We start from the raw sequence: 16,017 nt of genomic DNA on the forward strand, positions 1-16,017 counted from the left end.
GGAGGTGGGAGTGTTCTCTTTGAAGAGAAGGCGGCTGAGTGGTGATTGGATAGAGGTTTTCAAAACTCTCAGTGGGCTGGATAAAATACCTAGGGGGAGGCTGTTTCCGCACGCAAATGGAAAAAGAACAAGAGATGGATTTAATGTGATCCAGAAATGAAACAAGGTCGATGTGAGAAAAACATGGTTTTTATCCCAGACTGTGAGTAGTTAGGGAGTGGAATGCATTGCCTGGAAATGGGGGAGCAGGCTCAATCATGACATTCACGAGGGCATTGGATGACTATTTGGATGAAAATTTGTGTACAAGGGTATGGGGGAAAAGCAGGAGATTGGCACAAGTTAATGAAGCTCATTTAATGAGTCGGTGCAATGGCGTCCTTCTGCCCAGTAACCTTTGGTGATCCTCTACCCTGGAAAGCAGCAGTGAGACTCCCCTCACAGAGCTGCACTCTTCCTTCAGCTTCTCTTTCTCAGTATCAGGCACCAAATCACTGTGCCTTTGACATGCCTGTTCACCTTCCCGCTACCTCCTCAGCAGTATAATGGTTAGTATCCCCACCAGTCCCGTGGGAGACCAGGTTCACCACCCCACCGGGGTAAATCCAAGCTTCTGGGCAGCACAATGGCTCAGTGGTTGGCACTGCTCCCTCACAGAACCAGGGATCCGGGTTCGATTTCCACCTCGGGCGACTGTCTGTGTGGAGTTTGCACATTTTCCCCGTGTCTGCGTGGGTTTCCTCCCACAATCCACACATATGCAGGTTAGGTTAATTGGCCATGCTAAATTGCCCATTGAGTTCAGGGATGTGTAGGTTAGGTGGAATAGTCAGGGGTAAATATAGGATAATAGGGCCAGAGAATGGGTCTGGGTGGGTTACCCTTCGGAGGGTCAACATGGACTTGTTGGGCCGAAGAGCCTGTTTCCACACTGTAGGGATTCTAAGTAACAAAGTTCTAAGATTGTAACTGATGTAATCTGTCCCACTCGGGTATTCCTCTGTACCCTCTATCGGTCACTCCATGCGTTGGGAATGGAGTTTCTGTGCTGAATGCTCCACCACATTTCTCTCCGTAGATTACACAGGTTACCTATCTGTCTCCATAAAGTACAAAAAGATTTTCGGAGGCTGACCCAAAGAATTCGGGATCAAGATGTGAATGGCCATGGCAAACAGGTAAGGAAAATGTATCAAGGCATAGACACAAGTCCCTGTTCAGCCTCAGTACACTTCACACCTTGCAGAAGTTTGATCTTGTAACTATGCCCAACCCCCCTCAACCCGTCTCTCTGAGTGCTCATTCCTCAATCTCCCATCTCTTCAGATCCTCCTCATAGTATAAACAGAAAGAAAGCCAGTCATTCCAATATCCAGGGGAGAATTCCCATCACAGGTCATGTTTTCAGGAATGTGTATGATGATGTACACAAGGAGGTACATTCCGACCTCGCTGTGACAGGAGGGTCTGCATAAGAAGAGTTAAAGTCTGAATGACCCACTGGTGACTGTGGTGACCCCACAATAGGCTGTGAGGTTTAAATAGAAAACATTAAGTTACGTGTGTTATGGACTCGGCCAGACCACTCAAAACATTCTTAAGCAGGCAGCCCTAGGCCTAACTTTGCAATTTGTGGACAGTGAAAATTACCCGGAGAAAGATAGCGAGGTTGACTACTAGATTTTAAAACAGACAAAAACATTTATTCACAAAAGGACACAATGAAACACAAAGGATAGAATAAAGAAATCATACAGAACTCAGCCTCTCCAGCCAGACTTAATTATGCTGGTCCGAATAAACACAACAGGCCCAGTAAGCAAACCCCCTTTAAAAAACCGGTATAATTGGAACACATGTTTACAGGTTGAAGTTGAAGTTGAAGGGCAGAAAGAAGAAGAGAGAGAGAGTTTCCACATAGCTCCTTGTGGAACTTGCCAGTTCAAGAATGAACTAAAACTGCTCAGCTCAGCTCAGCTCAGCTAGAGAGCTGACCACTCCCCTTTAATTATACAAGTCACTTCTAAAGCATGACCACAGTCTCATCTGTTTACATATAAACAAAAAGCCTCTGAAATTCCTTTTCATCTCTAAACCAAACCAGACTGATGGAGCCCAGCCTGGTTTATTACCCCTCTGAAAAAAATCAAGGACAAAATCTCCTTGAGCCAAGGAACAGCTATGCTCAAACAGTTTTGTGACACATGTAGCAATGCTCTAACAGCTTTGTGACATGTGTAGCTATGCTCTAACAGCTTTGTGACACATGTAGCTATGCTCTAACAGCTTTGTGACACGTGTTAGCAATGCTCTAACAGCTTTGTGACACATGTAGCTATGCTCTAACAGCTTTGTGACACGTGTTAGCAATGCTCTAACAGCTTTGTGACATGTGTAGCTATGCTCTAACAGCTTTGTGACACGTGTTAGCAATGCTCTAACAGCTTTGTGACACATGTAGCTATGCTCTAACAGCTTTGTGACACGTGTTAGCAATGCTCTAACAGCTTTGTGACATGTGTAGCTATGCTCAAACAGTTTTGTGACACGTGTAGCAATGCTCTAACAGCTTTGTGACATGTGTAGCTATGCTCTAACAGCTTTGTGACACATGTAGCTATGCTCTAACAGCTTTGTGACACGTGTTAGCAATGCTCTAACAGCTTTGTGACATGTGTAGCTATGCTCTAACAGCTTTGTGACACATGTAGCAATGCTCTAACAGCTTTGTGACACATGTAGCAATGCTCTAACAGCTTTGTGACACGTGTAGCAAAGCTCTAACAGCTTTGTGACATGTGTAGCTATGCCCTAACAGCTTTGTGACACGTGTAGCAATGCTCTAACAGCTTTGTGACATATGTAGCTATGCTCTAACTGCTTTGTGACACGTGTATCAATGCTCTAACAGCATTGAGACACATGTAGCAATGCTCTAATAGCTTTGTGACACGTCTGGCAATGCTCTAACAGCTTTGTGACACATGTAGCAATGCTCTAACAGCTTTGTGACACATGTAGCAATGCTCTAACAGCTTTGTGACACATGTAGCTATGCTCTAACAGCTTTGTGACACGTGTTAGCAATGCTCTAACAGCTTTGTGACATGTGTAGCTATGCTCTAACAGCTTTGTGACACATGTAGCAATGCTCTAACAGCTTTGTGACACGTGTAGCAAAGCTCTAACAGCTTTGTGACATGTGTAGCTATGCCCTAACAGCTTTGTGACACGTGTAGCAATGCTCTAACAGCTTTGTGACATATGTAGCTATGCTCTAACTGCTTTGTGACACGTGTATCAATGCTCTAACAGCATTGAGACACATGTAGCAATGCTCTAATAGCTTTGTGACACGTCTGGCAATGCTCTAACAGCTTTGTGACACGTGTAGCAATGCTCTAACAGCTTTGTGACACATGTAGCAATGCTCTAACAGCTTTGTGACACGTGTAGCAATGCTCTATCAGCTTTCTGACACATGTAGCAATGCTCTAACAGCTTTGTGACACGTGTAGCAATGCTCTAACAGCTTTGTGACATGTGTAGCAATGCTCTAACCACTTTGTGACATGTGTAGCAATGCTCTAACCACTTTGTGACACGTATGGCTAAGCTCTAACAGCTTTGTGACACGTGTAACTATGCTCTAACAGATTTGTGACACATGTAGCTATGCTCTAACAGCTTTGTGACACGTGTAGCAATGCTCTAACAGTTTTGTGACACGTGTAGCAATGCTCTATCAGCTTTGTGACATGTGTAGCAATGCTCTATCAGCTTTGTGACACGTATAGCTAAGCTCTAACAGCTTTGTGACACGTGTAGCAATGCTCTATCAGCTTTTTGACACGTGTAGCAATGCTCTAACAGCTTTCTGACACATGTAGCAATGCTCTAACAGCTTTGTGACACATGTAGCAATGCTCTAACAGCTTTGTGACATGTGTAGCTATGTTCTAACAGCTTTGTGACACATGTAGCAATGCTCTAACAGCTTTGTGACACGTGTAGCAATGCTCTAACAGCTTTGTGACACATGTAGCAAAGCTCTAACAGCTTTGTGACACGTGTAGCAATGCTCTATCAGCTTTCTGACACGTGTAGCTATGCTCTAACAGCTTTGTGACACATGTAGCAATGCTCTAACAGCTTTGTGACATGTGTAGCTATGTTCTAACAGCTTTGTGACACATGTAGCAATGTTCTAACAGCTTTGTGACACATGTAGCAATGCTCTAACAGCTTTGTGACACATGTAGCAATGCTCTAACAGCTTTGTGACATGTGTAGCTATGTTCTAACAGCTTTGTGACACATGTAGCAATGTTCTAACAGCTTTGTGACATATGTAGCTATGCTCTAACTGCTTTGTGACACGTGTATCAATGCTCTAACAGCATTGAGACACATGTAGCAATGCTCTAATAGCTTTGTGACACGTCTGGCAATGCTCTAACAGCTTTGTGACACGTGTAGCAATGCTCTAACAGCTTTGTGACACATGTAGCAATGCTCTAACAGCTTTGTGACACGTGTAGCAATGCTCTATCAGCTTTCTGACACATGTAGCAATGCTCTAACAGCTTTGTGACATGTGTAGCAATGCTCTAACAGCTTTGTGACATGTGTAGCAATGCTCTAACCACTTTGTGACATGTGTAGCAATGCTCTAACCACTTTGTGACACGTATAGCTAAGCTCTAACAGCTTTGTGACACGTGTAACTATGCTCTAACAGATTTGTGACACATGTAGCTATGCTCTAACAGCTTTGTGACACGTGTAGCACTGCTCTAACAGCTTTGTGACACGTGTAGCTATGCTCTATCAGCTTTGTGACACGTGTAGCAATGCTCTAACAGCTTTGTGACACATGTAGCTATGCTCTAACAGCTTTGTGACCAGTGTAGCAATGCTCTAACAGTTTTGTGACACGTGTAGCAATGCTCTAACAGCTTTGTGACACGTGTAGCAATGCTCTATCAGCTTTGTGACACGTATAGCTAAGCTCTAACAGCTTTGTGACACGTGTAGCAATGCTCTATCAGCTTTTTGACACGTGTAGCAATGCTCTAACAGCTTTCTGACACATGTAGCAATGCTCTAACAGCTTTGTGACACATGTAGCAATGCTCTAACAGCTTTGTGACATGTGTAGCTATGTTCTAACAGCTTTGTGACACATGTAGCAATGCTCTAACAGCTTTGTGACACGTGTAGCAATGCTCTAACAGCTTTGTGACACATGTAGCAAAGCTCTAACAGCTTTGTGACACGTGTAGCAATGCTCTATCAGCTTTCTGACACGTGTAGCAATGCTCTAACAGCTTTGTGACACATGTAGCAATGCTCTAACAGCTTTGTGACATGTGTAGCTATGTTCTAACAGCTTTGTGACACATGTAGCAATGTTCTAACAGCTTTGTGACACATGTAGCAATGCTCTAACAGCTTTATGACACGTGTAGCTATGCTCTAACAGCTTTGTGACACGTATAGCAATGCTCTAACAGCTTTGTGACACATGTAGCAATGCTCTAACAGCTTTGTGACATGTGTAGCTATGTTCTAACAGCTTTGTGACACGTGTAGCTATGTTCTAACAGCTTTGTGACACATGTAGCAATGCTCTAACAGCTTTGTGACACATGTAGCAATGCTCTAACAGCTTTGTGACATGTGTAGCTATGCTCTAAAAGCTTTGTGACACATGTAGCAATGCTCTAACAGCTTTGTGACACATGTAGCTATGTTCTAACAGCTTTGTGACACGTGTAGCTATGTTCTAACAGCTTTGTGACACATGTAGCAATGCTCTAACAGCTTTGTGACACATGTAGCAATGCTCTAACAGCTTTGTGACATGTGTAGCTATGCTCTAAAAGCTTTGTGACACATGTAGCAATGCTCTAACAGCTTTGTGACATGTGTAGCTATGTTCTAACAGCTTTGTGACACATGTAGCTATGTTCTAACAGCTTTGTGACACGTGGAGCAATGCTCTAACAGCTTTGTGACACATGTAGCAATGCTCTAACAGCTTTGTGACATGTGTAGCTATGTTCTAACAGCTTTGTGACACATGTAGCTATGTTCTAACAGCTTTGTGACACGTGTAGCTATGTTCTAACAGCTTTGTGACACATGTAGCAATGCTCTAACAGTTTTGTGACACGTGTAGCAATGCTCTAACAGCTTTGTGACACGTATAGCAATGCTCTAACAGCTTTGTGACACGTGTAGCAATGCTCTAACCACTTTGTGACACATATAGCTAAGCTCTAACAGCTTTGTGACATGTGTAGCTATGCTCTAACAGCTTTGTGACACATGTAGCTATGTTCTAACAGCTTTGTGACACGTGGAGCAATGCTCTAACAGCTTTGTGACACATGTAGCAATGCTCTAACAGCTTTGTGACCTGTGTAGCTATGCTCTAAAAGCTTTGTGACACATGTAGCAATGCTCTAACAGCTTTGTGACACATGTAGCAATGCTCTAACAGCTTTGTGACACGTGTTAGCAATGCTCTAACAGCTTTGTGACATGTGTAGCTATGCTCAAACAGTTTTGTGACACGTGTAGCAATGCTCTAACAGCTTTGTGACATGTGTAGCTATGCTCTAACAGCTTTGTGACACATGTAGCTATGCTCTAACAGCTTTGTGACATGTGTAGCTATGTTCTAACAGCTTTGTGACACATGTAGCTATGTTCTAACAGCTTTGTGACACGTGGAGCAATGCTCTAACAGCTTTGTGACACATGTAGCAATGCTCTAACAGCTTTGTGACACATGTAACAATGCTCTAACAGCTTTGTGACATGTGTAGCTATGTTCTAACAGCTTTGTGACACATGTAGCTATGTTCTAACAGCTTTGTGACACGTGTAGCTATGTTCTAACAGCTTTGTGACACATGTAGCAATGCTCTAACAGTTTTGTGACACGTGTAGCAATGCTCTAACAGCTTTGTGACACGTATAGCAATGCTCTAACAGCTTTGTGACACGTGTAGCAATGCTCTAACCACTTTGTGACACGTATAGCTAAGCTCTAACAGCTTTGTGACATGTGTAGCTATGCTCTAACAGCTTTGTGACACATGTAGCTATGCTCTAACAGCTTTGTGACACGTGTAGCAATGCTCTAACAGCTTTGTGACATGTGTAGCAATGCTCTAACAGCTTTGTGACATGTGTAGCTATGCTCTAACAGCTTTGTGACACGGGTAGCAATGCTCTATCAGCTTTCTGACACGTGTAGCAATGCTCTAACAGCTTTCTGACACATGTAGCAATGCTCTAACAGCTTTGTGACACATGTAGCAATGCTCTAACAGCTTTGTGACATGTGTAGCTATGTTCTAACAGCTTTGTGACACATGTAGCAATGCTCTAACAGCTTTGTGACACGTGTAGCTATGTTCTAACAGCTTTGTGACACATGTAGCAATGCTCTAACAGCTTTGTGACACGTGTAGCTATGTTCTAACAGCTTTGTGACACATGTAGCAATGCTCTAACAGCTTTGTGACACGTGTAGCTATGCTCTAACAGCTTTGTGACACATGTAGCTATGCTCTAACAGCTTTGTGACACGTATAGCAATGCTCTAACAGCTTTGTGACACATGTAGCAATGCTCTAACAGTTTTGTGACACGTGTAGCAATGCTCTAACAGCTTTGTGACATGTGTAGCTATGTTCTAACAGCTTTGTGACATGTGTAGCTATGTTCTAACAGCTTTGTGACACGTATAGCAATGCTCTAACAGCTTTGTGACACATGTAGCAATGCTCTAACAGTTTTGTGACACGTGTAGCAATGCTCTAACAGCTTTGTGACATGTGTAGCTATGTTCTAACAGCTTTGTGACACGTGTAGCTATGTTCTAACAGCTTTGTGACACATGTAGCAATGCTCTAACAGCTTTGTGACACGTGTAGCAAAGCTCAAACAGCTTTGTGACACATGTAGCAAAGCTCTAACAGCTTTGTGACACGTGTAGCAATGCTCTGTCAGCTTTGTGACACGTATAGCAATGCTCTAACAGCTTTGTGACACGTGTAGCAATGCTCTATCAGCTTTGTGACATGTGTAGCAATGCTCTAACAGCTTTGTGACACATGTAGCAATGCTCTAACAGCTTTGTGACACATGTAGCAAAGCTCTAACAGCTTTGTGACACGTGTAGCAATGCTCTGTCAGCTTTGTGACACGTATAGCAATGCTCTAACAGCTTTGTGACACGTGTAGCAATGCTCTATCAGCTTTGTGACACGTATAGCAATGCTCTAACAGCTTTGTGACACGTGTAGCAATGCTCTGTCAGCTTTGTGACACGTATAGCAATGCTCTAACAGCTTTGTGACACGTGTAGCAATGCTCTATCAGCTTTGTGACACGTATAGCAATGCTCTAACAGCTTTGTGACACGTGTAGCAATGCTCTGTCAGCTTTGTGACACGTGTAGCAATGCTCTAACAGCTTTGTGACACATGTAGCAATGCTCTAACAGCTTTGTGACACATGTAGCAACGCTCTAACAGCTTTGTGACATGTGTAGCAATGCTCTATCAGCTTTGTGACACGTGTAGCAATGCTCTAACAGCTTTGTGACACATGTAGCAATGCTCTATCAGCTTTGTGACACGTGTAGCAATGCTCTAACAGCTTTGTGACACGTGTAGCAATGCTCTATCAGCTTTGTGACACGTGTAGCTATGTTCTAACAGCTTTGTGACACATGTAGCAATGCTCTAACAGCTTTGTGACACGTGTAGCTATGTTCTAACAGCTTTGTGACACATGTAGCAATGCTCTAACAGCTTTGTGACACGTGTAGCTATGTTCTAACAGCTTTGTGACACATGCAGCTATGCTCTAATAGCTTTGTGACACGTATAGCAATGCTCTAACAGCTTTGTGACACATGTAGCAATGCTCTAACAGCTTTGTGACATGTGTAGCTATGTTCTAACAGCTTTGTGACACGTGTAGCTATGTTCTAACAGCTTTGTGACACATGTAGCAATGCTCTAATAGCTTTGTGACACGTGTAGCTATGCTCTAACAGCTTTGTGCCACATGTAGCTATGCTCTAACAGTTTTGTGACACGTGTAGCAATGCTCTAACAGCTTTGTGACACGTGTAGCAATGCTCTATCAGCTTTCTGACACATGTAGCAATGCTCTAACAGCTTTGTGACATGTGTAGCTATGTTCTAACAGCTTTGTGACACGTGTAGCAATGCTCTAGCAGCTTTTTGACACGTGTAGCTATGCTCTAACAGCTTTGTGACACTTGGAGCAATGCTCTATCAGCTTTGTGACACATGTAGCAATGCTCTAACAGCTTTGTGACACGTGTAGCAATGCTCTAACAGCTTTGTGACACGTGTAGCAATGCTCTAACAGCTTTGTGACACGTGGAGCAATGCTCTAACAGCTTTGTGACACGTGGAGCAATGCTCTAACAGCTTCCTTCAGCTGGCTCTCCAGTGTCTTCTCCAAAGCCTTTCTTTTCTTCCGTGGGATTTACATGTTGCTGACAAGGCCAGCATTTGTTCGCCGTCCTGAATCAGTGAGTTGCTAGGCCACTTCAGAGAACAGTTTAGAGCCAACCCATTGCTGTGGGTCTGGAGTCACATGTAGGCCGGGCCAGGTAAGGAAGGATGACAATCCTTCCTTAAAGGACAGGAGTGAACCCAATGAGTTTTTACAACAATTTATGATAGTTTCATAGTCAATATTACTGAGACTAGTTTTTGATTCCAGACCATATAACTGAATCTAAGTTCCACCAGTTGCTGAGGTAGGATTTGAACCCATGCTGCCCCCGAGCGTGAATCTGGGCCTCGGGATTTCCAGTTCTAGTATGGGCAAATAAGAAATGGGCATGCCTTCGCAGAGCAAGCCTACATCCCCATCATCGAACCATAAAATATACTGGGCCTCCATGGGTGGAAGCTTCATAAAAGCCCAAATGTAAATGGGACTGAAGTTAGAGGAGCAGAGTATTTCCTGACAAAATTCCCCGTAATTATGTGTCAGAAATCATAATGATCCAGCACTCACAAAGTATCATATCCTCCAACTAGCTGCTATCAGGGGCATGGAAGTGCGCATGATGTCCCAGTTGGGACATGAATGTCCCCTTTCCAGATGAAAGTGCCCAAACTTAACAGACTGCAAAATTCTCAATCCAGGAGCGGTGGCCTTGATGTGTGATATTTGGTTCCACACTACTGTAAGAGCGGCACAATAAATAATGTCAAAACAGCTCCTTAGAAATATATAATTAACTTTTAAAAAATCTATTCCTTTTCATTCCCCAGATTTTGGGCAGATTTATATTGCATCTGCGGCATCAGGGAGAAGCTAAACCATGTCAGAGAGACAGCAACCTCATCTGCAAATTCATTGTCCTAGTCTAACTCCCCATCAGCAAAGTGGGTGCTAATTACTCTCAGTCCAACAGCTCCAGGACAATTAAACAAACCCTGCAGAGCAGATGTGGACTGCCAGCATCTGAACGAGTGCATGAGTGGACTTTGAAGACAGTGCCAGTGCTAGGAATCCGGGAAGCTCCCTACAGCAGCAGGTACATCTGTCTATGGGAATGGGAGATCAAGGAATAGAGCCCTCAAAATAAATCAAAAAAGGGAAAGCGCACGCTGATGTCTAGCTGATCATTTTACCAAGGAGAGAGAGGGAATGGATTTGACTGAGACAAGGTGGGGGGAGGGGAAATGAGGAAACTGGTGAAATCCGAGTTCATCCCTTGTGGTTGGAGGGTTCCTAGGCGGAAGATGAGGCGCTCTTCCTCCAACCGTCGTGTTGTTGTGGTCTGGCGATGGAGGAGTCCAAAGACCTGCATATCCTTGGTGGAGTGGGAGGGGAGTTGAAGTGTTGAGCCACGGGGTGGTTGGGTTGGTTGGTCCGGGTGTCCCAGAGGTGTTCTCTGAAACGCTCCGCAAGTAGGTGGCCTGTCTCCCCAGTATAGAGGAGGCCACATCGAGTGCAGAGGATGCAATAGAAGATGTGTGTGGAGGAACCCTAGGAACCTTTCCACTTAGGAACCTTCCAACCACAAGGGATGAACTCGGATTTCACCAGTTTCCTCATTTCCCCTCCCCCCACCTTGTCTCAGTCAAATCCATCAAATTCAGCACCGCCTTCCTAACCTGCAATCTTCTTCCTGACCTCTCCGCCCCCACCCCAGTCTGACCTATCACCCTCACCTTGACCTCTTTCCACCTATCACATTTCCGACGCCCCTCCCCCAAGTCCCTCCTCCCTACCTTTTATCTTAGCCTGCTGGACAAACTTTCCTCATTCCTGAAGAAGGGCTTATGCCCGAAACGTCGATTCTCCTGTTCCCTGGGTGCTGCCTGACCTGCTGCACTTTTCCAGCAACACATTTTCAGCTCTGATCATTTTACCAATAAATGGTTAAAGTTCACATGAAAGGATTGAGTGAACGAATATTCAGATCACATCCTCAATGCTGGAATCTTTTACTTTTCTTTTATTTACTAATCAGAAATTGAATGTAACACATCTGGATTCTCAATCAGCCAGATGTGACCAGAGACTAATATGTTAAACAGCTTTGGAATGAAGGATGCTGTAACAGCAAAAGGAATTTGGGGAAGGCAAAATCTTAGCAGGACTTATATACTTAATGGTAAGGCCCTAGGGAGTGATGTTTAACAAAGAGACCTTGGAGTGCAGGTTCATAGCTTCTAGAAAGTGGAGTCACAGGTAGATAGGATAGTGAAGAAGGCGTTTGATATGCTTTCCTTTATTGGTCAGAGTATTGAGTACAGGAGTTGGGAGGTCATGTTGCGGCTGTAAAGGAGATTGGTTAGGTCACTGTTGGAATACTGCATGCAATTCTGATCCCCTTTCTATTGGAAAGATGTTGTGAAACTTGAAAGGGTTCAGAAAAGATTTACAAGGATGTTGCCAGGGTTGGAGGATTTGAGCTATAGGGAAAGGCTGAACAGGCTGGGGCTGTTTTCCCTGGAGCGTCAGAGGCTGAGGGGTGACCTTATAGAGGTTTATAAAATTATGATGGGCATGGATAGGATAAATAGACAAAGTCTTTTCTCTGGGGTGGGGGAGACCAGAACTAGAGGACATAGGTTAAGGGTGAGAAGGGAAAGATATAAAAAAGATCTAAGGGGCAACTTTTCCGCACAGAGGGTGTTTTGTGTATGGAATAAGCTACCAGAGGAAGTGGTGGAGGCTGGTACAATTGTAACATTTAAAAGGCATCTGGATGGGTATATGAATAGGAAGGTTTTGGAGGGATATGGGCCAAATGCTGGAGAATGGGACTCGATTGGGTTGGGATATCTGGTCGGCATGGATGAGTTGGACTGAAGAGTCTGTTTCTGTGCTGTATATCTCCATGACTCTATGATTATGTTGAGAAACAGGCTTTATTGTGCAGTATTGAGAAACCACACTCGAGCCAGGTCCAGAACAATGAAGGGTTAGTGTTTTTGCCACATTGATAACCACAGCTGATATGGAGATCATGAACCCACTGCCCCCAGCCCGCAGTGTTGTAAATTGCCGGGTTGCTGGTGCTTCCCCATGGAAGGTACATACATTCTGCCTCATTGACTCTTCGAAATTTAGAAAACCAAAAGCAGTTCAAGATCAATAATGAATCAAGATTTTACAGCCTGGTCAGTCTGTAGGAATCCCTTTTTTTTAAAACATCATTCTTACTGTATCTAGAGAAAATTGATTCCTTCTCCAAAAATCAGAGATTACTATCATCAATTTGGACCAGTTGTTAATGAGAAACCTGCTCCTTTAGCTGTTCAGTTCAATTTGTAGCTTAGAATGGACACACCAGCCTCATGAAATGCCAATTAAACCACAGGACTTCAAATTTTCTAACTCACTTCAATTTTCTACCAGACTGGTTTATGTAATTAAACACTCCATCCCATCTTACCTACTTTAATGCTCTGGTACCTTATTTAATCATGAAAAAGGCTTGACACAGAAGCCTGTATTAATCATGCTGATGGTGGAAGCCAGCCAACTGGCAGGTGTATTTTTTGTCTACTGTCCAGAAGAAATAATTCAGGATCTTGTTACTCACGTTTACTTTTCAGCTTGTTTCGAGTTTAAACCTCATTGTTCACATCAGGCGGCAAGGAAGAAAACTAATTTTTAAAAGGGCACCGTAAATGTTTCAGTGGTGTGTATGTGGATACAGAGCAAATGTGCTGTTATCATGTGGGCCATATCATGTGTAGAATCTGTGCAAGTACTTGACATAGTGGAAGTGCATGACTGAGTGGATCTCCACAAAGCCCTCCCCCTCCCCAAACAGAAACCCCATTGTATCCTGGCATGACTGAGCTAGAGCCCTGAGGGCCCCTCAGTACAGTGTGTATGACCAGGTGTCTGTTGTCAGAGTCACACAAAAGGTCAGTACTCAGTCACACAAAGTCATTCACATTACTCCATGTTCAAAAAGGGATGATGTACTGATCTATCAACAAGTTTATAGAAGTATAAATTGATGCAGAATATTATTCCCCAATATTTTTAAGCAATTGCAGGCTCCCTTTCCCACAGTACAATGTTAAAAGTTCAGCAAGTGGGCCCTAGCATTGTCATAGGCACATTGACACCTATTTAACCCTTAGCCAGGCCTCTCACGTGACCCCTTTCCTCAGCAGCTCATTTAAATATTTCACCCCAACCCACAAACAGGAGGCCATTCAGCCCCTCCAGCCTCTGTTACTGAACAGTTAGATCAGAACTCTCTTTACTCTTGATATCTGCAATATCTTAAAAACAAACTGAATGCAAAAGGGTTAAGTCCAAGAAAGGAGTTCCAGTCTTGGGCAGCCAGTGCTCCCAGCCTCGGGCAGCACTTTAACCGGGAGGTTGAGTACAGCTCGGATCTTGGGCTTACAGAACAAGGAGTTGACCTCGATGAGTGTTGCAGACTGGCACATTCCAGGGTCCAGGGCTACCCGCTGAGAGACAGACGACAGCGTGGGGGGAAAGACCAGTCTATGACAGTCCTTAGGCAAAGTTACGGGGGGGGGTGGGGGTCGGTCCAGTTATCAGACCCTCCCGGTGCCTCGAATATATGTAAATAGTGCCCTGCAGGAGTTAGAAATGCCTTGGGTTTACTTGCTGGAACTGTAGGGAAAGTCAAACTCCAATGTTTGTCTGTTTGTTTCCATATGCAGAAACTGAGCAGGACCACACTGCTCTAGTGACTATATGTAGATAAAGATTTTTTTTGAATAAAGTATATTTTTGAAAGAAATAACAGCTCGGATGAACCCTGAAGAAGCAGTCTCCTGTAAGAAGTCACTTTAACCTGATTTTTTCCCTCTCTCTGTAATGTTTGTACATCGCCCTCTGTATGTGTGGCAGTGTCTTTGTAAAAGTTTACAAACTGAGCTCCTGTGCCAGGCACCTATCTGAACCCTGGCTTTCCCCGTCTCTCACTCACCTGCCGCCTGTCCTGAAGGGGGGATCCCGGGCAGCAAGTCTCTGCCCTGTCCTCCATGCTCCGGCTCCGGGCTGAGCGACTCTCCGCTCTCATGCTGCTGCCGGCGGCGGAGCGCTGTTCCCCGGGCGCCTGGTGTTGCTGCAGCCGCTGCCGGCTCCCGAGCACCGACCCCGGGCTCCAGGGGGGCACCACCGCCAGCCCCAACAGCAGGAGGGCAACCGAGGACAGGCAGAGGGGCATCATCCAGCGAGGGGCAGCCGAGACAGGGGGCGGCAGCAGCTTCCTCCAGGGCATGGCGAGCTGTGAGCAACTTGTGGTTGCAGTTTCTGGTTGGGAGTGAGGGTTCCCCCTACCCCTGCAGCCCCAGGCTGGCTGGCTGTCTCTCTCTCTCTCTCCCTCAGTAAGACTGCCTTACTCCCACTCACTTGACAGCTTCAATGAATGAGAGGCAGAGACACAGAACTATACCCAGCTCTCACCTCCTCCTGACCCGCCCACCCCCTCAGCCAGCTGCCACCCCACTCCTTGACCCAATATCACCCAGTCAGCCACTCCTCCCCATCCCAGCCATTTATCCCCCATCCTGGGCATCTGCGGCCACATTTCGAGGGGGGAACTGTGTGCAGTTTTAGTGAAACGCAGTGATTTTCTTACCTGGGGATTTCCCAGGACAGCCATTGGGCTGGAGGGTTTTGGTTATGAAGAAAGAGGTTGGACAGATCAGTGTTGTTTCCCCAGAGCAGTGGAGTCTGAGAGCGGGGGATGTGACTGAGATGCGTAAGCTGGTCTGGGACAGGTTGTGGAGGGATCAATGACCAGGGGCGTAGGTTTAAGGGACGGAACAAGGCGGTTTAGAGGGGATGTGATGATTTCACCCAGAGGCTATGGGAATCTGGAACTCACTGCTTGTCAGAGACAGAATCCCTCATTCCATTTAAGAAACATTTAGATGTTCACTTCCGATGCCAAGGCTATTGACCACATGCCGGGAAATGGGATTAGAACAGTTAAGTGGTTGGTTTTGACTGGTGCAGATTTGATGGGCCAAGAGGCCTTTTTCTCTGCTGTAAATGGTGCAGAGCGACCAGGTGCCCATGAAGGATCTGACAGGCAGTGCCCTTCTCACCACCAGCCGAGCGCTGCCCTGGTGCTTGTTGGAAAGTTCTGGTGATGAGGGCTCTATACAACACGCAACCAAGGCAGGAGAGACCAGGCAGCCCTGCCTGACTCCAGATCTGATCGGGAAGCTTTCAGATTCCTGCCCGTTGAATTGAGACTGCACTAACAATGCTGGGATAGGGCAGTCAGATGCAATTGCAGATTCGCTCCCCAAAGCCCATGTTGGAGAGCACGTCCTACATGTAGAATTAGAATTAGATTTAGAATTTATTGTCGTATGCATTTTAACATTAAAAATACAATGAAAAGTGTTCTAAGTCACCCTACCATGGTGCCTATAATGACAGAAGTCATGACAAAAACACAAGTTACAAAATTAAATAAAAATT

General features: G+C 44.8%; 1 protein-coding gene across 2 annotated transcripts in view; it reads right to left on the bottom strand.

Annotated features, from left to right (window-relative positions):
* mettl24 (methyltransferase like 24) overlaps positions 1 to 14,888 on the bottom strand; it is a 113,810-nt gene extending 98,922 nt beyond the window's left edge. Inside the window, exon 1 of one of the 2 annotated variants that reach the window (XM_043687128.2) lies at positions 14,510 to 14,888. In XM_043687128.2, the coding sequence (XP_043543063.1) occupies positions 14,510 to 14,803 (294 nt within the window). In that variant the 5' untranslated portion in view covers positions 14,804 to 14,888. The remainder of the gene's footprint in view (positions 1 to 14,509) is intronic. The other variant, XM_087983076.1, reaches the window with a different exon arrangement.
* Positions 14,889 to 16,017: the final 1,129 nt, after the last annotated feature.

The sequence above is a fragment of the Chiloscyllium plagiosum genome, unplaced genomic scaffold (assembly GCF_037043375.1).
Source record: "Chiloscyllium plagiosum isolate Xiang-an unplaced genomic scaffold, Cpla_swu_hap1 HiC_scaffold_3, whole genome shotgun sequence".
Taxonomy (NCBI): domain Eukaryota; kingdom Metazoa; phylum Chordata; class Chondrichthyes; order Orectolobiformes; family Hemiscylliidae; genus Chiloscyllium; species Chiloscyllium plagiosum.